Here is a 25,086-nt window from a genome sequence, read left to right on the forward strand (position 1 = left end):
GGCCCCAATTACTATTGTTTGTACCCCTAAAAGGCTAGGAGTAGGGGGAGTATGGAACAGGCAGCACCCTCAAACCTTCAGAAGTATGAGATGAACCCCAACAACTTGGAAAGGTGGATCTCTCTCACACGTACCAACACAGACTATCCCCCAATTTAACTGATCCCCAAAGGTTTTTGATTAAATAGCGGAATAGAAAATATGATCCCAAAAAAGTGTATGTATATCACACGTACACAACCACACTAGGCCCCAATTACTATTGTTTGTACCCCTAAAAGGCTAGGAGTAGGGGGAGTATGGAACAGGCAGCACCCTCAAACCTTCAGAAGTATGAGATGAACCCCAACAACTTGGAAAGGTGGATCTCTCTCACACGTACCAACACAGACTATCCCCCAATTTAACTGATCCCCAAAGGTTTTTGATTAAATAGCGGAATAGAAAATATGATCCCAAAAAAGTGTATGTATATCACACGTACACAACCACACTAGGCCCCAATTACTATTGTTTGTACCCCTAAAAGGCTAGGAGTAGGGGGAGTATGGAACAGGCAGCACCCTCAAACCTTCAGAAGTATGAGATGAACCCCAACAACTTGGAAAGGTGGATCTCTCTCACACGTACCAACACAGACTATCCCCCAATTTAACTGATCCCCAAAGGTTTTTGATTAAATAGCGGAATAGAAAATATGATCCCAAAAAAGTGTATGTATATCACACGTACACAACCACACTAGGCCCCAATTACTATTGTTTGTACCCCTAAAAGGCTAGGAGTAGGGGGAGTATGGAACAGGCAGCACCCTCAAACCTTCAGAAGTATGAGATGAACCCCAACAACTTGGAAAGGTGGATCTCTCTCACACGTACCAACACAGACTATCCCCCAATTTAACTGATCCCCAAAGGTTTTTGATTAAATAGCGGAATAGAAAATATGATCCCAAAAAAGTGTATGTATATCACACGTACACAACCACACTAGGCCCCAATTACTATTGTTTGTACCCCTAAAAGGCTAGGAGTAGGGGGAGTATGGAACAGGCAGCACCCTCAAACCTTCAGAAGTATGAGATGAACCCCAACAACTTGGAAAGGTGGATCTCTCTCACACGTACCAACACAGACTATCCCCCAATTTAACTGATCCCCAAAGGTTTTTGATTAAATAGCGGAATAGAAAATATGATCCCAAAAAAGTGTATGTATATCACACGTACACAACCACACTAGGCCCCAATTACTATTGTTTGTACCCCTAAAAGGCTAGGAGTAGGGGGAGTATGGAACAGGCAGCACCCTCAAACCTTCAGAAGTATGAGATGAACCCCAACAACTTGGAAAGGTGGATCTCTCTCACACGTACCAACACAGACTATCCCCCAATTTAACTGATCCCCAAAGGTTTTTGATTAAATAGCGGAATAGAAAATATGATCCCAAAAAAGTGTATGTATATCACACGTACACAACCACACTAGGCCCCAATTACTATTGTTTGTACCCCTAAAAGGCTAGGAGTAGGGGGAGTATGGAACAGGCAGCACCCTCAAACCTTCAGAAGTATGAGATGAACCCCAACAACTTGGAAAGGTGGATCTCTCTCACACGTACCAACACAGACTATCCCCCAATTTAACTGATCCCCAAAGGTTTTTGATTAAATAGCGGAATAGAAAATATGATCCCAAAAAAGTGTATGTATATCACACGTACACAACCACACTAGGCCCCAATTACTATTGTTTGTACCCCTAAAAGGCTAGGAGTAGGGGGAGTATGGAACAGGCAGCACCCTCAAACCTTCAGAAGTATGAGATGAACCCCAACAACTTGGAAAGGTGGATCTCTCTCACACGTACCAACACAGACTATCCCCCAATTTAACTGATCCCCAAAGGTTTTTGATTAAATAGCGGAATAGAAAATATGATCCCAAAAAAGTGTATGTATATCACACGTACACAACCACACTAGGCCCCAATTACTATTGTTTGTACCCCTAAAAGGCTAGGAGTAGGGGGAGTATGGAACAGGCAGCACCCTCAAACCTTCAGAAGTATGAGATGAACCCCAACAACTTGGAAAGGTGGATCTCTCTCACACGTACCAACACAGACTATCCCCCAATTTAACTGATCCCCAAAGGTTTTTGATTAAATAGCGGAATAGAAAATATGATCCCAAAAAAGTGTATGTATATCACACGTACACAACCACACTAGGCCCCAATTACTATTGTTTGTACCCCTAAAAGGCTAGGAGTAGGGGGAGTATGGAACAGGCAGCACCCTCAAACCTTCAGAAGTATGAGATGAACCCCAACAACTTGGAAAGGTGGATCTCTCTCACACGTACCAACACAGACTATCCCCCAATTTAACTGATCCCCAAAGGTTTTTGATTAAATAGCGGAATAGAAAATATGATCCCAAAAAAGTGTATGTATATCACACGTACACAACCACACTAGGCCCCAATTACTATTGTTTGTACCCCTAAAAGGCTAGGAGTAGGGGGAGTATGGAACAGGCAGCACCCTCAAACCTTCAGAAGTATGAGATGAACCCCAACAACTTGGAAAGGTGGATCTCTCTCACACGTACCAACACAGACTATCCCCCAATTTAACTGATCCCCAAAGGTTTTTGATTAAATAGCGGAATAGAAAATATGATCCCAAAAAAGTGTATGTATATCACACGTACACAACCACACTAGGCCCCAATTACTATTGTTTGTACCCCTAAAAGGCTAGGAGTAGGGGGAGTATGGAACAGGCAGCACCCTCAAACCTTCAGAAGTATGAGATGAACCCCAACAACTTGGAAAGGTGGATCTCTCTCACACGTACCAACACAGACTATCCCCCAATTTAACTGATCCCCAAAGGTTTTTGATTAAATAGCGGAATAGAAAATATGATCCCAAAAAAGTGTATGTATATCACACGTACACAACCACACTAGGCCCCAATTACTATTGTTTGTACCCCTAAAAGGCTAGGAGTAGGGGGAGTATGGAACAGGCAGCACCCTCAAACCTTCAGAAGTATGAGATGAACCCCAACAACTTGGAAAGGTGGATCTCTCTCACACGTACCAACACAGACTATCCCCCAATTTAACTGATCCCCAAAGGTTTTTGATTAAATAGCGGAATAGAAAATATGATCCCAAAAAAGTGTATGTATATCACACGTACACAACCACACTAGGCCCCAATTACTATTGTTTGTACCCCTAAAAGGCTAGGAGTAGGGGGAGTATGGAACAGGCAGCACCCTCAAACCTTCAGAAGTATGAGATGAACCCCAACAACTTGGAAAGGTGGATCTCTCTCACACGTACCAACACAGACTATCCCCCAATTTAACTGATCCCCAAAGGTTTTTGATTAAATAGCGGAATAGAAAATATGATCCCAAAAAAGTGTATGTATATCACACGTACACAACCACACTAGGCCCCAATTACTATTGTTTGTACCCCTAAAAGGCTAGGAGTAGGGGGAGTATGGAACAGGCAGCACCCTCAAACCTTCAGAAGTATGAGATGAACCCCAACAACTTGGAAAGGTGGATCTCTCTCACACGTACCAACACAGACTATCCCCCAATTTAACTGATCCCCAAAGGTTTTTGATTAAATAGCGGAATAGAAAATATGATCCCAAAAAAGTGTATGTATATCACACGTACACAACCACACTAGGCCCCAATTACTATTGTTTGTACCCCTAAAAGGCTAGGAGTAGGGGGAGTATGGAACAGGCAGCACCCTCAAACCTTCAGAAGTATGAGATGAACCCCAACAACTTGGAAAGGTGGATCTCTCTCACACGTACCAACACAGACTATCCCCCAATTTAACTGATCCCCAAAGGTTTTTGATTAAATAGCGGAATAGAAAATATGATCCCAAAAAAGTGTATGTATATCACACGTACACAACCACACTAGGCCCCAATTACTATTGTTTGTACCCCTAAAAGGCTAGGAGTAGGGGGAGTATGGAACAGGCAGCACCCTCAAACCTTCAGAAGTATGAGATGAACCCCAACAACTTGGAAAGGTGGATCTCTCTCACACGTACCAACACAGACTATCCCCCAATTTAACTGATCCCCAAAGGTTTTTGATTAAATAGCGGAATAGAAAATATGATCCCAAAAAAGTGTATGTATATCACACGTACACAACCACACTAGGCCCCAATTACTATTGTTTGTACCCCTAAAAGGCTAGATGAGGAGTAGGGGGAGTATGGAACAGGCAGCACCCTCAAACCTTCAGTATGAGATTGTGTTCACTGTACCCCACAAAGATTGAGTTCACTGCACCCCACAATGATTGTGTTCACTGCACCCCACAAAGATTGTGTTCACTGCACCTCACAAAGATTGTGTTCACTGTACCCCCCAAAGATTGTGTTCACTGCACCCCACAAAGATTCTGTTCACTGTACCCCACAAAGATTGTGTTCACTGCACCCCAAAAATGATTTTGTTCACTGCACCCCAAAAAGGATTTTGTTCACTGCACCCCAAAAAGGATGTTGTTCACTCCACCCCAAAAAGATTGTGTTCACTGCACCCCAAAAAGATTGTGTTCACTGCACCCCACAAAGGATTTTGTTCACTGCACCCCAAAAAGATTGTGTTCACTGCACCCCAAAAAGGATGTTGTTCACTGCACCCCAAAAAGGATTTTGTTCACTGCACCCCAAAAAGATTGTGTTCACTGCACCCCACAAAGGATTTTGTTCACTGCACCCCACAAAGATTGTGTTCACTGCACACCAAAAAGGATTGTGTTCACTGCACCCCAAAAAGATTTTGTTCACTGCACCCCAAAAAGATTGTGTTCACTGCAGCCCAAAAAGATTGTGTTCACTGCAGCCCAAAAAGATTGTGTTCACTGCAGCCCAAAAAGATTGTGTTCACTGCAGCTCACACACAGAAAAATGGATGTGGATCACTGACACCTGCCTATCTCCAATCCCACACCACACAGCAATATCGATTGTAGTTTGTAGAACACAGTTTCCCTAAAATTCAGCAGACTCTGTCCCTAACAGGATTGAGAAGAGATCGTAGATCAGGATTGAGTGCAGACCCCACCCCCCACACAGCAATATCGATTGTAGTTTGTAGAAGACACTGACCCTATATAATTCAGCAGACTCTATCCCTAAAATGCCTACAACTCGCCCTGCCTAAACACTCCGACCTGTCCCTCAATTCTATCCGGACACAAATGGTTTTTTCCTGCCTATCTTTCCCTAATCAGCAGCCAGCACGTTGATGTGTGCTCTGTCCCTGAATCTAAGCAGCATAATGACGCCGCTGCGGCTGCCTCGAACTTATAAAGACTTGGTCACATGCTTCAGACGGCCAATCACAGCTACTGAGACATTTGCAGGCATGGCTGGGATGGCTTAAGGCACACCAGTTAAACGATTGTTGATTGGCTGTTGAAAGCCCGCCATGAAAAGAGCGCCAAAGCATGCAAAACCCGGAAATAAAACGACCGAACACGGATTTTTACCCGAACATACAGTAAAGTGTCCGTGTCCGTGTTCGGGTACAAAAAATCCAATTATTCGGTACGAACACGAATAATACAGTCCGTGTTCGCTCAACACTAATTACAACAACTACCTCTATCTGAGTGGATTATATTGCAACCATGATCTGTGTCATAGTGAATTGTATTATCATAGCAATCTGCACTTTAACTGGCCTGCTACTCTGACTACTAATTTGCTAAATGTACAAATGCTAAAGTAAAAGAGTGAATTGTGTTGTACCAAACTCTTTCCAAACTCTGCTCTATTATACTGTCTTTTGCTGCAGGGAAGGGATGTATTAATTGAAACAGAACATGACATCACAGAAGGAAGAAACCAAGTACTATCACTGTTATTTAGGTAAATTCAGGATACGGCCATTTATTACAACCTGGCAGTCAAAATTGGTAGGTACAACCTAAATAAAAAAACAATACTTCATGTCCATAGCTTCAAAATAGAAGCAAATGTCAAACTTTTTCTTTTTAACCACTTTACTACCAGTCACGTAACCTCTACGTCGGCTGACTTTGAGTGGTTATACCGGGATGATGCCTCTAGCTAGAGGCATCATCCCGGTACCGTTGTTTGAAGCCGACAGTCGGCTTTCCGTCGGTAACGATCGATGCGGCTCGGGAGCCGCTCGATCGTTACCCGGGGGGCGGGAGGGGACGTCCCCCCCCTCCCGCCGCCTTCCGCGGCTTTGCTCGGGGCTACCGTCCCACCGGGAGCCCCGAGCACCCAGCCGGCACGTCCGCCGGCTGGATGGAGTCCCGATGAATGCCGGAAACGGCATCGATCGGGTCTCCGATGACGTAACCCGGAGGCGGCGTACATGACGTCACTTCCGGGTTACTGTGCTGCAAAAGGCGGCAGATTTGAAAAACGGCTGTATGCAAAAATGCCGTTTTCGGCGTTTTGCATACAGGGAAGTGTAGTGGAGGGGTCTAGGGTCTTTTAGACCCTCGATCCCTCCATAAAGTGTACCTGTCACGACATATTGCTGTCACCAGGGATGTTTACATTGCTTGTGACAGCAATAAAAGTGATCAGATTTTTTTTTTTTTTAAAAACCTGTAATAAAGTTTAAAAAAAAAGAAAAAATAAATAGGAAAAAAAAAAAAAAAAAATTTAGCCGTCCCCGTCACCGTTAGCTCGCGCACAAAAAAAAACGTATACGCAAGTCGAGCCGCAAATGAAATCGCTGTTCAAACCACACATGTGAGGTATCGCCGCGATCGCCAGAGCGTGGGCAATAATTAAAAAAAAAGAGCTACACTCTAACTCTAAACTGGTAACCGTTAAATAAATTTAAAGCGTCGCAGATTGAGATCTCTATTGACCGTAGTTTGTCGCCATCCCACGGGGGGGCGCAATTTTAAACCGTAACATGTTTGGTATCTATTTACTCGGCGTGACATCATCTTTCACAATATACAAAAAAAAATGGGCTAACTTTACTGTTTAGTATTTTTTAAATGCAGTGAAATGTGATTTTTCAAATTTTTTCCAAAAAAATGGCGTTTTAAAGACCGCTGCGCAAATACCGCGTGACAAAAAATTTTGCAATGACCGACATTTTATTCTCCAGAGTCTTTGCTAAAAAAATATATATAATGTTTGGGGGTTCTAAGTAGTTTTCTAGGAAAAAATACTGGTTTTAACTTGTGAACAAAAAGTGTCCGAAATAGGGCTGGGGCTAAAGTGGTTAACTATAGTTCATATACATTTTATTACATTAATACGTATTTAATTAAATGTAAGTAACATGCATAAGTATTATTAATCATAACTCAACCAAGTGAAATGGCACACATATACTTTTAACTTTGATACTACTTACTTGTAACTTCTGCTGTTTTTGTTGTAGTTGCGATATCAGTAGTAGCAATGCTAACTGTAGTAGGTGTTTTAGTGCTAGTTATTACATTTGAAGGTGTTGTGGTAATAATAATGGGTAATGCTGTAGAACTTGAACCTAAGGAGAAAAATATATTGTTGTTGGAAGTAAAGAAACTTACAAAGTGACCCATAACAGATTGCTCGATTAACCCAATCACCAACATCAGTGTCTGACCTTACAAATGAACTTCTGGAAGAATGGTCAAACCTTTGCATAGACATACTCCTAAACATTGTGGACAGCCTTCCCAGAAGAGTTGAAGCTGTTATGGCTGCAAAGGGTGGGCCAACTCAATATTGAACCCTACGGACTAAGACTAGTATGCCATTAAAATTCATGTGGGTGTAAAGGCAGGAGTCCCAACACTTTTGGTAATTTAGTGTACGTCTGAGTGGATCATATTGCATCAATTATTTGTGCCTGAGTGGATTATAATATAACGACTACCTATGTCCGAGTGAATCATATTACATTTACCTGTGCCTAAGTAGACTACAATACAACAATTACCTGTCTCTGATTTAATTATTGTATAACAACTACCTGTATCCAAGTGGATTATAATACAACAATTACCTGTATCTAAGTAAATTATGAAACAACAATTACCAATTACCTGTCTACAGTATATTACAACAACTACTTGTATCAGAGTGGATCATATTACAACAACTACCTCTGTCTGGGTGGATTATATTGCAACCATGACCTGTGTCATAGTGAATTGTATTATCATAGCAATCTGCACTTTAACTGGCCTGCTACTCTTACCTCTAATTTGCTAAATGTACAAATGCTGAAGTAAAAGAGTGAATTTTGCTGCAGGGAAGGGATGTATTAATTGAAACAGAACATGACATCACAGAAGGAAGCAACCAAGTACTACCGCTGTTATTTAGATAAATTCAGGATACGGCACTTCTCCATTTAATACAATCTGGCAGTCAAAATTGGTAAGTACGGACTTCCGGTTCCGGCGCCAGATGGTGAGGACATGAGCGGCTCCTGTCCCGCCGAAGCCTCCACTAAGCCTGCCTCACACACTCGCCGAATGGACACCATTCTCACTGGGAATTCCTCCTGCCGACCCCCCTGTGACTGACAGACCGACTGTTCTCTGAACCATGCACCCCACTTGCCGCCATTTCACAGGCCGTGCCTCCCATCACAGTAGCAAACATGGAGGACTCTGCTATCACCCTCACAGGGGAGCTGACAGGCTCTCTCCCCTCAGGTACAGCTCTGCATACTAACACTGGTCCACAGGAAGACATAGCCCACCTCCGCTTTGCTGAGGCAGTAGCTGCGCTTTTAAGACCCACAATAAATGCAGCAGTGGAAACAGCAGTAGCCCAGGGAATTTCCCAAATTAAAAAGGAGCTTTGGGCACAGTCTCAATGGCTGCATGAAGCTGAATTGAGAATAGCTACTCTGAGAGAGGACATGCAGAAGGCTTCATCCTCTATACATAATAATGCAGGAAAAAATGAATGACTTGGAAAACAGGTCTAGAAGAAACAATTTACGGATCATTGGGCTACCTGAATCATATGCCCCCTCCTCACTCTTGGACCTCTGCTCTAAAGCTATTCTCTCAGCTCTGGGTCTACCAGTACCTTGTGTTGTTGTAAGAGCCCATAAAATAGGCCCCAAGCTGGAAAACCGCACGTCTCCTAGGCCCACTATTGTCCGATGCTTAAACTACGCTGATAAGCACCTTATCTTATATAGACAACATAATAGACAACAGAAACAGCTCGTGATTGATGGTCACAAATTATTTTTATTTGCAGATTATTCCCAGGAAGTCTCTGCCAAACACAAAGCGTTTTCAAAGATTTGCTCCACATTGTGTAATAACAATATCAAATTTACTCTGGCATACCCCGCCATTCTACATGTCACCTCCAGAGATAAGGAACGCATTTCTCGTCATACCCCCTGGAAGCGGAGCACTATCTCACCGCTCATAATATCCTGCTACAAGGAGAAGCTCCCCCAGCCAGAAGACCCTCTCTTTCCCATAAATTGCAGAACAGCCCCCGTAAAGATTCCAGCAAAAAGGGACGGTTTGGCAATTTTATTCCTTCCTTTAAGCCGTAACCCCTCCAACTGGCTCATTTAAATTGCTTTTGGTCCTCTCTATTGTGGACAGAACTAAATTACCTTTTATAAAACACACACCGGGGATGGAACTTGTACTTTTATACTCAGAGGCTTCCAATCCAGCCTGTGGAGGTCTCCAGGAACTTTAGCTCACTCAACACCAAATGGAAAAAAGTGAAGTCTTAAATGACATGTTGTTTTATTTTTGTTTGTATTTTTGTAGTTTAAGTTTTGTATGCTCTAACCTGGCCTATTATGGGCTCCTATCTCTAGATATTGTGCCTTTTCAACTCATATCATATGCCTTCTTATCCGCCATGCAGGTCATACCCTTTACCCCTCCCACCCCCCATCTGACTCTGTACGATCTTTTTTGCTTATCTCTCCCACATGTCTCCTCGCTAACTGATGGTTACTCTCCTCCTGCAAGATAATCAACTTGGTATCATGGAATGTAAAGGGCCTTCGTCGTTCACCTAGCAAGTGCATGCACATACTTCTACATCTCAAACACATTAGGACAGATGTAGCCCTTCTTCAGGAGAATTATTTGCCGCAGGGGGATTTCCATAGAATGCGGAAGCTGTGGGTGGGTGAGGTCTTAGGCTCCCCTGCGGTAGGTAGGAAAGCCAGGGTTCTTATACTACTCCATCAACTATATATACTATTTTGGCTAAATCCTCAGAGGACACTGGCAGATTGGTGTCCAAACTCTCTTCGGGTAATCTTCACATACTTAATGTATATGCCCCTACTCCCCCAGACGGGCAGTTTTTCTCCACTCTTTCTCGATGGATGTTGGATGCACCGTACTCCCCCATGGTGGTGGGAGGGGACTTCAACTCGATGATATCCTCAGTAGAAGGCAGGAAATACTCCTTCGAGTTTCACTCCCCTCCCACCTCCAGGGGAAATTCCTCTATTTCTGACTCCCACCTCTCCATTACTTGGACACAGCTCACATGATTGACATTTGGAAACTTAGGCATCCCCTTGACAGGGAATTTTTTTTACTCTAATCTTCACGACTCATGGGCTAGACTGGATTACTTTTTCTGCACCCCTGACCTCCTCCCCTTTATCCCCAAATAAACCATTCATGAGCAGGCCATTTCAGACCATGCCCCCATTTCTATTGAGATCTCAAATGGCCCCCTGCTAGACACACCTAAACTGTGGTTTACCACCTTTCTGGCCAAAAATCAAGACTTCCAAAAGATGCTTCAGGAGGCGTGGTCTGAGTTCGTCAGATTCAATCATGCTCTCGACATAGACCCGGTTTTACTTTGGGAGACCGGAAAAGCCTTTCTTAGAGGTAAAATGATAGCATTTGTTTCTAAACTTAAGAAAAACTTAACCAAATTTCGACAGGCAAGTCTACGACTTCAACAAGCCCAAACTCCACTGACTCTACAGAGCACCCCAGAGACCAGAAGACTCTGGCAGGAAGCCAAAAGAGATTTTGACCTATGGACTGAACACCAAGAACAAACTAGGAAGGCGAGATCCAACCTCCTCTTCCATAAGCATGGCAATAAGGCAGGGAAGTTACTCGCCAGGTTGACCAGAAGTCCTATAGTCAAACGTATATTACTGCTCTATAGGACTCCTGGGGCAATCCCACCTCCTCCCAAACTGACATCGCCTTTATCCTTAAAGATTTTTACACCTCGTTATATAGTAAAGATTCCATTGACACCTCTAGTCGTTCCTTGACAAACTTAATCTCACCTCTATACCCCAACCCTCTTTAGATATGTTAAATGCCCCATCACACAAGCCGAAATTGAATTAGTAGTTAAATCATCCTCCCACAACAAGGCACCGGGACCGGATGGCCTTTCTATGGATTTTTTCAAAATTATGCCTCCCGACATTCTGCCTTTGCTATCCTCTGTTAACACCTGTATGTGCGAAGAAAATGGGAGGTTACCTACTGGCGAATTGGATTACATCAAATGAATTGGCAAAAAGGGCAAAGATACTACATTGCCAGGCTCTTACCGCCCCATTACCTTACTGAATGTCGACAGTAAAATACTGTCCAAGATCATATCCCTGCGACTTTAGGAAATTCTCCCTTCACTTATTTCAGATGCCCAGTCTGGCTTTGTCAAGGGTCGCACGGCTGTCTCTAACATTAGGAAGGTACTTTTAGCTTTGTCATACGCTCAGACTCACGCCTTAGAAGATCTTGCTATTATCACCTTAGATGCGGAAAAGGCATTTGATAATGTCAGCTTCGAGTGGCTTTTACTGGTCCTTGCAAAACTGGGCTTTTCTGGGAATTTCATCCTCTTCCTCCATAACATGTACTCCTCTCCTAAAGCCTCCCTTCTTACTTCATCCTTCCTGTCAAAGTCCTTCACATTACATAAAGGAACTAGACAGGGATGCCCCCTATCACCCCTCCTTTTTAATTTGGCTATAGAGCCCTTGCCCCGATATCTGACCCAAGTTTCTCCCCTACACGATATTCCCCTAGGTAACCGTGACGTCCGCACTGCCCTCTTTGTGGATGACATGCTGATTTTTACATCCAATCTGAAACAAGACATAACCCAGCTTGAAAGTGATTTGGATATCTTCAGACGTTGCTCAGGTTTACAGGTAAACTATGACAAAAGTGAGGTACTTCCTCTTACTCCCAGCTCCTCTACTGCCTCCTCAATTTCTTTTTCTATTGCCAACCAATCTATTACTTATCTTGGAATTAAAATTGGCACGGATCCCTCTTCTCTATATAAGCCTAACTACCCCCATTTGTTTACTAAAATAAGGAAAGAACTGGAGACCAGGAGATCCCTGCCCCTTTTGCTCCTCGGGAGATGCCCTCTTCTTAAAATGGTTACTTTCCCACGGCTGCTGTATCCACTACAGATACTACCTTTATTATTAAAACACAAAGATATTGAAGCCCTAAATAAATCTTTTAGAACTTTTCTTTGGGAGCAGGCAGGTCCCGTATATCCCTCTTGAAATGATGTCTCCCCAGGAGCAAAGGTGGTGCAGGTCTCCCAGACATTCGATTGTATAACCTGGCTTGTTTAGCTAGATATTGTCTGGACTGGCTTTCTTCTTCTTCAAAATACACAAATTTAAAACTGGAAATGGACTGCGTCTCCCAGTACACATTGAATGGCCCACTTCACTCTTCCTGGTCCTATATACCCTCACATCTTCGTAACAACATACTTTTCAGAGATACAGTTATCACCTGGAGAGAGATCAGGAAAAAGCTCAAACTTTCACTTTTCGTCTCAAGACTTCTAGCCATACATGCAAACCCCAGGTTTCCTCAAAGCTCTAATTACACAGCCTATAATCTTTGGAAGGACCATTCACTTATACTTGCTGTGCAATTGTTTAACCCTGATTCGGGAACTCCTCTTCCGTTTACAGAGGTTATGACAAAATTCAGCTTACCATCTCGCCATAGATTTTACTATAACCAGTCCATTGCCTTTGTTCAATCTAAATGCTCATCAAAGCCCAAGAGATTGTCTCCCTCCTTTCTGTTGACCTTATTCAACTATGCTCCTACTCCATTTCTGACGTTTACAAACATCTCCTGCTACACCAGTCTTCTTCTCCTGGAAAAAACATTACAACCTCGTGGAAAAAAGACTTCCCTGACCCTTTTATCAATGAACAGATCATATGTGGATACCTCAGGACTTACAAGCATATGATTGACAAAAATTGGAGGGAAACCCAATTCAAAATTGTACATAGAGCCTATGCCCCGTTCACCTCTTCTGATGAAAATAGGCCTTTTCATCTCCACTGTCCTAAATTTGGCCTTCATAAACCTTCTTTACTACACAGGCTTTAGGAATGCCCACCTATTGCGGACTTTTGGGACCAAATATCCATCTATCTCACCGACATCTCTGGAAAGAACACTCCCAAGTCCCCCTTCCTTTACCTTTTCAGCTGTGAAAATCCCCCCCAATCTGATACCCGTGACCGGCATGACACGGCTATTAACTCACCTTGGACTTACATATGCCTACTTGCTGCCAGGAGGGCCATTATGAAAACTTGGATTGTCTCAACCTCCCCCACGGTTTCCATGGTACGCAAAGACCTAACAGATTTTCTATTCAAGGAGAAATTGGACACCGAAATCCAAAACTATGCTCCCACCCAAAAATTATTTTCTCATTAGCAGAATTTTATTGAGCATTCTTTCTGCAGCATGGAAATAACTGCAGTTATGTCTTCTTTTCGCTATATGAACTGGTACCGAAAGGCTGATACATCCAATTCTCTTGGAGGAGTGACTTGTCCTATCGTTTCCACTCTTTACTTCTTCTCCCTAATACCCTTCTACCCTTTCCTCCTAACTACTCGTTAGTAGTCAGAAGACTTCAGGCCTCGTTATTCTTCTCAATATGATATTTCTAACGTACATGTCTAGAGCATAGGTTGTTTTAATTGCACTAAACTAGATTTACAGGTCTCTAGTTTTTATAGGTTTTCTCCCCTTAGCCTCCTCCGAGAGAAAACGGTTATTTTGTTTACATAGCTAAATTTATATTTGGATTTAGATTTCTGAGTATTACTTTTTACAAGACGCAGCTTAAGGTCATCCCCTTTGCCCCTCAGGGGTCCATGTATTGAAATCTTGCCTTCCTACTATCCCCCCTCCCCCCATAGGCTTCCTTGCTCCTTCATATAGTTTGGTGGACAATTCCTTTACTTTATATGGTGAGCGCTGTCTTGTTACCTACAATGTTATACATTTTATGTTTGTTATTGCTTTTTCTTGTAAAGAAAAATTTCAATAAAAATATGATTTAAAAAAAAATGGTAGGTACAAAGTAAGTACAAAAACAATACTTCATGTCCATAGCTTCAAAATAGAATCAAATGTCAAACTTCTTCTTTTTAAATATAGTTCATATATATTTTATTACATTAATGCTTATTTAATTAAATGTAGGCAACATGCATAAGCATTATTAATCATAACTCATTATTATGAGTTCTCATAACTCATAACTCATCAATCATAACTCATAATTAATCATAACATAAAAAAAAAATCATAACTCAACCAAGTGAAATGGCACACATGTACTTCTAATTTTGATACCACTTACTTGTAACTCCTGCTGTTTTTGATGTAGTTGTGGTAGCAGTAGTATCAATGCTAACTGTAGTAGGTGTTTTAGTGCTAGTTATAGAATTTGAAGGTGTTGTGGTAATAATAATAGGTAATGCTGTAGAACTTGAATCTAAGGAGAAAAATATATTGTTGTTGGAAGTAAAGAACTTGCAAAGTGACCCATAACAGATTGCCCGATTAACCCAATCACCAAACAGCTGCTTGCAATAAGATAAACCTAGTTGTTTGGAGCATTAGAGGAAAAGCCATACTGATCATTTTTAATTTCTAAGTCAACAATTTTTAAGACTGCAAGACATATTAACTATATAGTGAGTGTGACATTTACCAAACATTCACTGCAGTTAAGTACATACTCTCATTATTTTACTACACGATCCCTCATACCATGAATGGAGGTCTCATATAAAGGGACATTAAATAATTATATAAAGTGTGAATATGCAGTACCTGGTTGTGGATTTGTTGATGGAGTAGAAGTTGCAGATGGAGTTGTGGATGGTCTGTTTGGATCTGTGAGAAATTGTAAGTCAGTTTTTAACTCACACAATAAAGTTATTGATTTTTATTTTTTTTTGGCTGGTTAAACACAACACATTTAGATCTTACCACAAATAGTATTGTTTATCCAATCGACCAAATTGACACCCAAACCTTCACAGGCTTTAGCATAGGACTCCAGTACACCACAGAGCAGATCATCACTTCCTCCTGTTACACACTGATCAAAGACACAACTCTCAAAGTATTGATGTGGTCGAAGGTAAGGATGGCATGCTTTAAATGGTCCATTGCTGTCTCTTAAAATCCAACATTTCTGAATGGCTATTTCTTGTACACTGGGAGAGCAGACTGGTGGAGGTGGCGGAGTAGAATCACATCTAAATAAAATATATATAAAGTCATTACTAGTAAATAATATCATATTTATAATAAGTAACATGTAAAACTGTAAATTTTTAATTTTAAAAAAAATCCACTCTTAAGTAAGAGCTGTAAAATATTGAATATATTCACTGGAGCTAGTTGTATCTAACTTTGTGGACTGTGTAAAAAACCTGTATATTTTTCGAAATGCACAGAATATAACTGGCTATTATTATTTACTAATTGTATACTGTATAATTTTTTTTTTGCTTGTATAATGTATTGATTTTTGTCTTTTATTTGAACTTTAAGGACATATGTCTTTTTTTCAATCTAACTCTGTGACTATGAAAGATAAAAAAAACTGATGAAGAATAGAATGGCATATATACACCTTTTCTTGAAATACTTCGGCCCACACAATAGCAGTTATAGCTATGTGACCAAGAAATACAGCAAATCAGTATTTACATTCAATATACTGTATTAGGTATACAGTATATAAAGCAAAACTTTAAAAACTTTTGGGTAGTGTACAGAAGGATTAAAGAGTTTTTTCCCCATTTTCAGTCCTGTATGTGTCTAGTTGTATAGATTTCCCTTTATTGTTAGTTTCAGAAAAACAAGAATACGTGAGAGACTTGTCACTGGTATGGATATCTTAATTGGAAGATCTCACTTTCACAACTTTTCTGGCGATACCTGCAAAATGTCTATTTTGCAACCATTTTCTGTCCCTGGGACATTGGTTACTAGGGAAAATAGAGAGGGTGACTTTTGCAGAAGGGCTCTAGGCAACTATAAAGCCTGAAAATGTTAACACTTCCATGCTTTATACAATACTAAAAAAAGTTTGGGCTTTAAGTACCTTTTAAAGAATGAAAAAAAGAAAAATAGAAATGAAAATAGAAATGTCATTAGACATTATTTTACACTATCAAATTTAATTATAACACTTTAAAATGAGTGTCCAGATACTCACATCCATCCATCATCTGGGACCCTCCAACTGTTGCCAAAATCATTGACATTGGTTACAATGTTGCCTTCTGGTGTCATGAAGTCATCGTGATGGTTGTCATTGTAGGTTCCACACAGACCACATAATGCTTCTTTGTAGTTTTCATTCACTCTTACAAACAGCTCATGATCACCGTTAAACTGAACTTCTAGTCCAAAATTTGTTTTGACTGTAACATACTGGCCACTCTGTGTAATATGTATGTCAGCCTCCAAGAAAGGAAGAGTAACTATCTGATTATTAACCTAAAAAGAATATAAAAAGTGTAACTGATTAGCTTGCAATTAAAATGTGACATTATCTATTTCATTATCTCATTACTCACAGGGGACTTGGAAAATGTTTATACTGTTAACTAGTTCTTAAATTATATTTAACTCTGTAATAAATGTTTTTCCTCTGTCACTTGTATTACTTTTTCCTGGTCTTGAAAAGTAGCAAATTACATTCAGAGGTTCTAAGCCTTCCCCATTCCACTAAAAAAGTTTTTGTCTCTGTCCCAGTTAAAAAAAATTCCCAACATTTCTTAACCAGATTTTCTCAATCCGAAACAAATTGGAGGGTTTTAGCTGGAGTTGGCTTCAGATAGTTAGCTATACTCAGCTACACAGTAAATATAAGAGACTAAAGGGCCATACACACTATAAGATTTTCTGAAGACTTTTTCCTTTAGACTTACCAAAACCATATAATATGAGGTCAAACGTAAACACTTTCCATTTGTATGCAATCTGGCAGGCCCTTGCACTACATAGAAAAGGGAAATCTAACCACAAAAGTTGGATAGTGTGTATCCAGCTTAACTGTTGATATAAATTAGTAAACTGCTAATGTATCTCTGAAAGATAAGAATTGTAAATTGTAAATTTGAAAAAGGTAGAAAGCCAGCTTAGTTTACTGAGTTTTGAGTGCTATATAATTAATGCTTGACAACAGTTGCTCAAAAGTGCTGGTGGGAATATCTGAGCTCTGGTCAGACAAAATAAGAGGTACATTTGTAACGGTTGGGCTTGTAACATTCGTCCAGCATTTTTTTTTTTATAAATAGGCTTCGTACAGGGAAAAAAAGCAAAAAAAGCATGTCATGACAATCATGAGCTAGAAAGGATAAAAAGAAAATGGAACCTAGAAATCTTTGGGATCCATGGGGAAGTATAACCATACTGATTCAAATATAGTAAAAAAGGTTTCTTTAATTATACATAATAATTTATATTTTTACTATACATACATGCACAATGTTGTTCTTTTCTATGAAGATCTCGAATCCATCCACAGTAATATTGACTGAGTTAATGGCAGTCCAGCTTGGGTTACCTCGGTGTTCATTACGGGTGATAACACTAAAGCTGTGAGAAGTATTAGCACACGTTTCAGTCACAGTGTAAGTGCAAGATCCCTGGAAGTGATGAACTGTGCCATCAAATGTTGTATAATGAGGATCTCCATAGATGTGACAGATTGCTGTGCTTGGTGGGTAGCAGCCCAACAACCCATTTTGAACCTTGCAGATTTCATCTCCAGTACAAGACATTGGATCACAAGTTATGTTGTTCCCTCCTTCACATGTACATACACTCTCGCAGTTCTTTGTTATGAATTTTTCTCCCTCCTGTAAATGATAAATGTAGGCAATCTGTGATTACCAAAATACTGGTACAGAGGTTAAACATATTGAAATAATTATTTTCTTCCCTCTTACCATGTAATAAATGCCATTGTAGAAGCAGCCACAGTGTGACTCATGGACACAGGTTCCTCCACTGATGACATACCCTGAATCACATTCACATCCTTCTGAACATGGCAGGCTGCAGTTCCCTGGTGGTTGAGGCTCTAGACATGTGGCCGGGCAGGCAGATGCACAGGTACTGAAGTGACTATTTGCAGGGCAGTCAGGTGCTAAAATGAAAACATTTAGTTTAAAATTGCAAATGATAGTGGTTAATCTACAAGTATAGAAGGTATATATGAAATAGCAAATTCAATTTATGATAATGTGGTGGATTGTATTTGTATAGTTGTATACTGTAAGATTAAGGAATATTTCAGACATATACAGTATGTGCATTGGGATTGAGAGGAAACATTAGCATTTTGCCATTTTTTTAAAGCATGAATCATATATTTATATATATTCTATAAAAAGACTGACCTAAGATATTATCCGAAATGCAGCAAGATATACTTACCACAGAAAGTACTATTTCTCCAACTGATGGATATACCTTCCTTCTGACAAGCATCCGCATATGCTGCTAACAAGCTACATAGAGCATCTGGATCTCCATTCAAAGCACACATATCAAAGATGCAGCTGTCGAAGAATCCTCCTGGACTGATGACAGAATTGCAAACACGGAAAGGACCATCTTTACTTGTCAGCAAACCACAGAATGCATTGCTCTTGTACAGCTCCTCTTTTCCTGGTGGACAAGTTGGAGGAGGTGGGGGAGGTGTATCAACCAGATTACAAAGTGGATCATCATCCTCAACCATCCAGCTCTGTCCAAGTTGTTCAGAGTTCTTGGCTTGTTCCCCATTTGGCATCATGTAATCATCTGATTTGCGTTTGTTGAAGTTACCACACATTCCACATGTCAGTTTAGAGAAGTTACTAGGAAGTTTCACTTCTACAAATGTGTCTACATCATAAGAGACAGTCAACCTGAAATCTGTCTGCAGACTGACATACTTTCCAGTCCAAGTCACACTCACTGCTCCACCCACTAAATTTACAGGGAGTGAGGTCCAGATAGAATTGACCTAAATATAAGGTGGGAATGTTAGTAATGAATTAGTAGTACATACCTTTGGAAAACATCAAATAGAAAACAAATAAATGTTAATACTAACCAAAACACGATCTTTCTCATTTTTTACAATTTTGACTTTCTGGCCATAAACTTCAATGAGAACATGTTTCACAAAAGACACTTTGGGATCTCCACGGTGTTCATTCTTTGCTTCAATGTTGAAGTAATTTGGAGAGGAAGCTGAACTGTTGCAGAGTGTGGCAAGAGTGTAAGTGCACAGACCCATGAAGTCATGATTGAGTCTGTCAAATGTATCGTAATGTGGATCATTATGAACTCTGCAAATGCCATATGTGAAGTATTGGCAGCCAGGAATACCATTTGATATTCCACAAAACTGGTTACTGGGACACTGGTCAGTTTTACATATTAATCCACTTCCAGGTGAAGGACAACTGCACGTTGTAGAGCAAGTATCATCTGTCCAAAATTCACTGCCAACAGGATAGTACTTATCATCATCATCCCAACATCCACACTTGTCATCTGGAACACATTTTGTTCCATAAAGGATGTATCCAGGATCACAGATACAAGACTCAGTGCAGGGCAGAGTACATGTGGATGGAGCCCCTGGACTGACACACGTAGCTGGACATGCGGTTCCACAGTGCTCATAGTGGCTGTTTGGTGGACACTTCAGATCTAAGAGGAAACAAAGATGCTAATTTTGCATGTATTCTTCTATCACTTGCTTTGCTTAATCGTGCTACTTCTTTCCAAAAAGCAAGGTCTGTAGTGTTTGTTATTGTTAGGCCATTGAGCTCAGTTTGCAAATATATGTAGTTATAGCATTTCAAAATTTCAAGCTTAGTAAAATAATTATAATGATGATTCCACACACCTGGGGAAGTACATTTTAAAACAAGAATCGAGCAGGGCTATAAAAAACTTTTTATGTGAACAGATGACTAACAAGAGGTAACTGCAGTGGGCTATTTTGAAAAAAAATATATATATTAACATACTAAAGCATGCTAAAAAGACATATACCATCAAAAATCAACAAAACTGTATACAATTAAGCATTTATGCTGACTTGTAGAATAGGCCAGTGTTTCTTAACACACTAAAAACCTAAGTTAAAGAGGAAGTAAACTTTACAAGCATTACAAAAAAAAAAAAAAGACGGCAAAGGACTAGTCACCAGTATTGTTTCTTGTCTACCTGCAGTTATTTTTTCCCCATTGCTAACTTACCATGCCTTGCTTTTTGAAGTGACCATATGTAGCAGCAGGGCATTGTTTCCCCATGTCAGAGACTGAAGCAATGAGGCTACATTGCATTACATTTACAATTATCATTTCTATTTGTATGTACAGAATGTTCCCCATCCCTACACTTTTGAGTTCAGGTCTACTTTCATATAGAGATAAATAATAAGAATCCAAAAAGATTACTACATTTGATATAACGCTTTTAAAAATAGAATTCTGGTTTGGCACACTTACCACAGAAAGAATTATTTCTCCAGTTTAAAATGCTAACTCCACTAGACTGGCAGATTTCTGCATAAGCTTGAAGACTATTACACAAAGTTTCTGGATCCAGACTCATCTCACACAAGTCATAAGCACAGTTATCAAAGTAAACTAGTGGGTCAATAACAGCATGGCATTCTTTAAATGGACCATTCTTGTCAGTAATTAGTCCACAAAAGCTGTTGCTTGCAATAATGTCTTTTTCATCATTGGTACAATTTGGTTGAATGTCAGGTCCTGGAGAACATCTGTAACAAAGATATAACTGCTGGGTAAGTGTAATCATGTGTAATATATGAAATATTTCAAGTTGAAAAGCATTAGTGATGGGCGAACATTGGACAGGGCGGTTCGTGAACGCAATCTGCAAACTTTCTCAAATGTTCGTGAACCGCAAGTTCGTGGCGGACCCCATTCACTTTAGGCGAATATTAAAAACCTCCAGGTCATATTTGCAGACACAAAATACTTACTAGCTGTGCACACATAGTCCCACAACATGGACACTGACATACCAGAAGTATTGCTATTGGAAAAGTTGCCATAATTCTTTTTTTTTTTTCAGCCAAAAAAATGTATTTTTTCTAAATCAGCCAGAGCTGACAGCAGCCGGTAAATACATGTCAAATACATATAGGGTCCATTCACACGTCTGTAAAATGGGTCCGCATCCGTTCCACAATTTAGCAGAACGTTTACCGACCCATTGATTTTCAATGCCAGTCTGAAAAATTAGGCATTCACAGGATAAAGAAGTAAGTGTCGGCCAGTACAGGCCCCAAAAATTAGCCCACAGGCATTCACCTGGCAGCAAAGAACTTTGTATTCTGTGGCTGGAGGTATATTAGGCATTCACAGGATAAAGAAGTAAGTGTGGGCCAGTACAGGCCCCAAAAATTAGCCCACAGGCACCTGACAGCAAAGAACTTTGTATGGGTGGTGGCGCATATTTTTGGCCTGTCATGAGGAATTTGAATCAAATATGGTCTACTGGTCACATGTGTTGAATTCCTCCGAGTAGATTTGGTTTTACCGCCACGGATTGCATTCAGGCCTGCCTCTTCTTTTCCTCCTACTCCATCCTCCCTCTCCTCCTCGGCTGACTCCTCCTTTTCCGCTGCTACTATCTCTTCCACTGCACCACCCAAGATCCACAGAACCTATTCGGCATGCCAGGTGAGACGTTGCCATGCTGTGCTGCGTCTGTTGTGCCTGGAAGCCAAGAGCCACACTGGTCCTGCACTCCTTTCAGCTTTGCTTTCACAGGCAGATCAGTGGCTAACACCGCTCAATTTGACAGTGGGTAAAGTGGTGTGCGACAATGGTGCCAATCTGCTGAGCACGCCGAAACAGGGCAAAATTAAACACGTGCCATGCATGGCACACATCCTGAACTTGGTCTTGCAGCGATTCGTTGCCAAATACCCTGGGGTCCAGGATGTCTTGCGGCAGGCCAGGAAAATATTGGGCCATTTCAGAAGATCTTACACAGCCATGGCTCGCCTTGCTGACATTAAGCGGCGACACAACCTGCCCGTGAGACATCTTATTTGTGACTGCCCGACGCAATGGAACTCAACCTTGTATATGCTTGATAGGCTGCTCCAGCAGAAACGTGCAGTTAATGACTACCTATACAAATTTTGCGGCAGGACAGGTTCTGGGGAGCTTGGGTTTTTTTCACCGCGCCCGTGGCTGCTCATGCGTGAAGCCTGCAGACTTCTGCGGCCATTTGATGAGATCACCAAACTGGTCAGTCGCAGCCAGGGCGCCATCAGTGACATCGTACCTTACCCTTTCTTTCTGGAGCGTGAATTGCGTTGTGTCATTGATCAAGCCGTCGAGGAGCAGGAGCAGGCAGATGAGGAAGTCGCAATGCTGGATGAATATAGAAAGCCTATTATAGTGGATTTGTATTGTGCAGCATTGTGACTGGTGAGCGGTTCTGCAGCGATACTATAACTACAAAGAATGACAAACGCAATTAGAAAAAGTATTATAACTGGTGTGATAGACCAGTGGCCCCCCAAAACGACAGATTGAAGCGGGGTGTTATATAACAATATACTTTCATAATAGTGTATTTGGGTACTGCAGAAATTTTACCTCTGCATCATCGACATCACCTTCCCCACCACTAACATTAGAGATCTCGGAGTAGGCAGCAACAGCGGGGACCAACCTCCTTCGGCTAATCTTGGTACTGTCGTCAGAGTGCTGAGTGGCGGCTGTTGCTACCTCCTCTTCCTGATCCAATGCCAAGAATGGCTGCGCATAGTAAATGTCTTGTGATGGATTGGAAAATAATTCCTGTGACTCAAGCGGAGGGTATATGGTGGTGTTGGTGGTGGTGTCTTTGGGGGTGCACACAGCAGAGAGTGAAGAGGGTGCTGATAGGGAGGATGAGGAGGGTGCAGAAGAGGAAGGCTGAGTGAGCCACTCAACCAAGTCCGGTGCGTCCTTTGTCGTAATCAAACGCACCTTTTGCAACTTCCCACTTTGGCTCCAGCCTGGTGCTCCTGCCCTACCCCGACCACCCCTGCAGAAGGGCCTGCCTCTTTCTCTGCCTGTCATTTTTTAAATGACCCTGTGACAAAAGTCTCTAGAGAAGCGCAGTATATGTGGAAGGCGATAGTTAACACCACGCTTCAATCTGTCGTTTTGGGGGGCCACTGGTATATCACACCAGTTATAAAAAAAAATTCCCGATAGCTTTTGTCACTGTGTGTAGCAGAGTTAACGCAGCGAAAGAGGCAAAATTTCTGCAGTACCCAAATACACTATTATGAAAGTATATTGTTATATAACACCCACTTCAATCTGTCATTTTGGGGGGCCACTGGTTTATCACACCAGTTATGAAAAATATTTTCTAGTAACTTTTGTCAGTGTGTGTAGCAGAGTTAACGCAGCGAAAGAGGCAAAATTTCTGCAGTACCCAAATACACTATAATATGCTTTCTATGTTAGAATGGATATTATAAGTGTATTACACCCCTATATACTGCACACCAAACAATAGTACAACTATACCAGTCCTTTAAAGGACTTTTATGGACCTATTACCGAGCGATTTGTGTCACTCAGTGCCGGTTCACACTGATGCGATGTGGGAACCCTGTGAATATATCTGCCTGTTCCCGCATCACATCCGCAGCACAGGCAGTTCACACTACCATATGCGATATGCTGGGGGTGTCAATTCAAAGTTAACAACACCCCCAGCTCAGATCGCATATCGCAGTGCGATCTGACAGTTCGCACAGAATCTGATCGCACTGGTGTGAACCACCATGCCATCTGATTCTGCTGCGGACCAAAAAAAGGGTACTGTGCGTGTTTACTGCGATTGTGGTGTGAATTCAGCCATACAAACTGTATGCCTGAATTTGCACCACACAGACATTGCATGTAATTTTAGGAGCATTGCGCTCCGAATTACATGCGATCTCTGCGATCGCATCAGTGTGTGCCGGTTCACACAGATGCAATCACAGAGATCGCATGTAATTCGGAGCGCACAGCTCCTAAAATTACATGCGATGTCTGTGCGGTGCAAATTCAGCCATATAGTTTGTATGGCTGAGTTCGCACCGCTAACGCAGTGAACACACACAGGACCCTCTTTTTGGTCCACAGAAGAATCGGAATACATGGTGGTTTACACCAGTTCAATCCGATTCTGTGCGAACTCTCAGATCGAGCTGCGATATGCGATCTGAGCTGGGGGTGTTGTTAACCTTGAATTGAAACCCCCAGCGTATCGCATATGGCAGGGTGAGCTGCCTGTGCTGCAGATGCGATGCGGGAACACGCAGATATATTCACAGTGTTCCCGCATCGCATTAGTGTGAACTGGCACTGACAGTCTGTCCCTGCTCCCCACAACAAAGCTCTCCCTACACTGACAAAAGACAGAATATAGACAATACACCTTTACCAGTCCCTAAAAGGACTTTTGTGGACCTATTACCAAGCGAACTGTGTCACTGACAGTCTGTCCCTGCTCCCCACAGCAACCTCTCCCTACACTGACAAAACACAGAATATAGACAGTACACCTATACCAGCCCTTAAAAGGACTTTTGTGGACCTATTACGGAGCGATCTGTGTCACTGACAGTCTGTCCCTGTTCCCCACAGCAACCTCTCCCTACACTGACAAAAGACATAATATAGC

The 25,086-nt window shown here is 41.4% G+C and overlaps 1 protein-coding gene across 2 annotated transcripts in view; it reads right to left on the reverse strand.

Moving 5' to 3' along the window:
• LOC309551102 (IgGFc-binding protein-like) overlaps positions 1-25,086 on the reverse strand; it is a 106,843-nt gene that overhangs the window by 55,977 nt on the left and 25,780 nt on the right. For both annotated transcript variants that reach the window (XM_082251547.1, XM_082251548.1), the window contains exons 5-13: positions 20,877-21,154; positions 19,466-20,070; positions 18,802-19,375; positions 18,312-18,511; positions 17,841-18,221; positions 16,571-16,854; positions 15,331-15,602; positions 15,172-15,234; positions 14,696-14,830 (exon numbers count right to left, since the gene is read on the reverse strand). In XM_082251547.1, coding sequence (XP_082107673.1) covers positions 14,696-14,830; positions 15,172-15,234; positions 15,331-15,602; positions 16,571-16,854; positions 17,841-18,221; positions 18,312-18,511; positions 18,802-19,375; positions 19,466-20,070; positions 20,877-21,154 — 2,792 coding nt within the window. The remainder of the gene's footprint in view (positions 1-14,695; positions 14,831-15,171; positions 15,235-15,330; positions 15,603-16,570; positions 16,855-17,840; positions 18,222-18,311; positions 18,512-18,801; positions 19,376-19,465; positions 20,071-20,876; positions 21,155-25,086) is intronic.

The sequence above is a fragment of the Pelophylax lessonae genome (genome assembly GCF_965119305.1).
Source record: "Pelophylax lessonae genome assembly, chromosome: 3".
Lineage (NCBI taxonomy): Eukaryota > Metazoa > Chordata > Amphibia > Anura > Ranidae > Pelophylax > Pelophylax lessonae.